This window comes from Apis florea, unplaced genomic scaffold, assembly GCF_048593485.1.
Source record: "Apis florea isolate Af1SG1 unplaced genomic scaffold, ASM4859348v1 contig_2272_pilon, whole genome shotgun sequence".
Taxonomy (NCBI): Eukaryota; Metazoa; Arthropoda; class Insecta; order Hymenoptera; family Apidae; genus Apis; species Apis florea.
The window spans coordinates 4,659,554-4,661,259 of record NW_028256549.1 but is presented as its reverse complement, the minus strand read 5'-3'; the positions used below and the strand labels follow the sequence as shown (position 1 = coordinate 4,661,259).

The 1,706-nt window shown below is 52.0% G+C and overlaps 1 protein-coding gene across 1 annotated transcript; it reads left to right on the top strand.

Annotated features, from left to right (window-relative positions):
* The first annotated feature begins 447 nt into the window (after window positions 1-447).
* Osi19 (DUF1676 domain-containing protein Osi19) lies at window positions 448-1,488 on the top strand. Its single transcript, XM_012489969.3, has 2 exons — window positions 448-721; window positions 837-1,488. Exons 1-2 carry the CDS (start codon window positions 518-520, stop codon window positions 1,380-1,382), a joined length of 750 nt encoding a protein of 249 aa, XP_012345423.1. The 5' UTR covers window positions 448-517; the 3' UTR covers window positions 1,383-1,488.
* The last annotated feature ends 218 nt before the right edge of the window (window positions 1,489-1,706 follow it).

The following is a 1,706-nucleotide window of genomic DNA, read 5'->3' as shown; positions in this document are numbered from 1 at the left end:
AACAAGCCTTACCTCAAGATTATAAATTGCTGCACACAAACCCATACCCCCTGAGAAAGGCGAAGGTGAAACGATTCGATCGAATCTAAATATCCACGAAGCCTAATGGTAGAAAGTAAATGCTAGCATCGAAATCATTGATAGAAATCAACTTAGCAATCGGCACGACGGAAGAATAATCCGTCACGCGAGCCTCCCGCGTTCGACACCGTTCACGAGGTGCTTTCTTTCGGCTTTGCGCGACTCCCCCTTCGGATTCCCGTCACGCGCGAGGCGCGAGGCCTCGATAATCGAACACCATACTGAACGAAAAGAAAATTGGTGGCCGGATGGAAGTGGGAGGCGCGGTACTCGGGTGCTCCGCTACTCGACGAACGTCCGACGGAACGACGGCCGGGGTCTCCGTATAAATAGCCTGGTGCCCAACCCATTGGCAACAGTCGTCGTGCAATCGTCGTCGTTCCCATCCTCCACAAGGATACAATTGAAACTCGATTAACTCTGTAGGAGTTGAACCATGAAGCTGTTGCTCGCGTTGTGCTCCCTCCTGGCCCTTGCGGCGGCCCAGCCCGCGAAGAACGAGCTCTGGAAGGGCAGCAGCATGGATCAGATGGTCGACCAGACGAAGATCGAGTGCGCGCAGAAGAACGACGAGGTCTCTTGCATGAAGTTCAAGGTCCTCAACCTCCTCGACCAGATCTTCCGCAAGGACAGCTTCAAGGCAAGTGTCTCTCCTTCGAGGCTGTCAAGGATCGATCGAAAGTTGGGCACCGAGAGCTTGTTCTCGAGCAAAATTTATCACTTTCGTTTCACAGTAATCTTTTACAATCACGCAGGTATCCGAAACCGTGGAGGTGACTCGCAACTCGTATCCGGCCGAGGAGGTGTCCGGTCGTGGCGAGGGCTCCTTCCTGGACAACGTGCACACCTACTTGACCTCTCACGACGTGACCTTCAAACTGCCGATGGACTCGTCGGTGAAGGTGAGCGCGAGGAACATCGACGACGACCAGCTCACTTTCGACGTGAAGTTCGGCCAGGGCCGCGCCGTCGAGGAGGCCCGCAAGTCCAAGCTGAAGAAGGTGGTCATCCCGATTCTGGTGTTCGTCCTTCTCAAGGCGATGACGCTGATCCCGCTGGCGATCGGCGTCCTCGGGCTGAAGGCTTGGAACGCTCTTCAACTCTCCTTCTTCAGCTTCATCGTCTCGGTCGGAATGGCGATCTTCCAGCTGTGCAAAAAGATCGCGGCCGACAGCCACGGCGCATCGTTGACGGCGCACGGGCCGTGGGAGTACCAGGCTCAGTACAGATCCTTCGACGAGCAGCCATTGTCGCATGATTTCGCGCAGGATCTCGCTTACTCGGCGCACGCGCAATCGTAAACGCACCCCTCGTGTATTCATCGCCGCGACTTTTGTAAAATATCTGCCTTCCTCCTCTCCTCCACTGTATACTCTTTATTTAATAAATTATTGTTGCAAATTCAAATCCATCGTTTTCCTTCTTTCGTGTACAGGGATCCACGATTTAGATGATGCATATTTGATTCTATTATATTTATCACGAGAGGAATCTTTAATGGGATAATTCAGGAGAGATTCGTGTGTTATTGGGTGTGGGGATATTTGGGAACGAAAAGAAAAAGAAGAAATTGAATTCTTCTCGAGGAGATGATACTTGAGATATAGTTTAGAAGTGTGTCAATG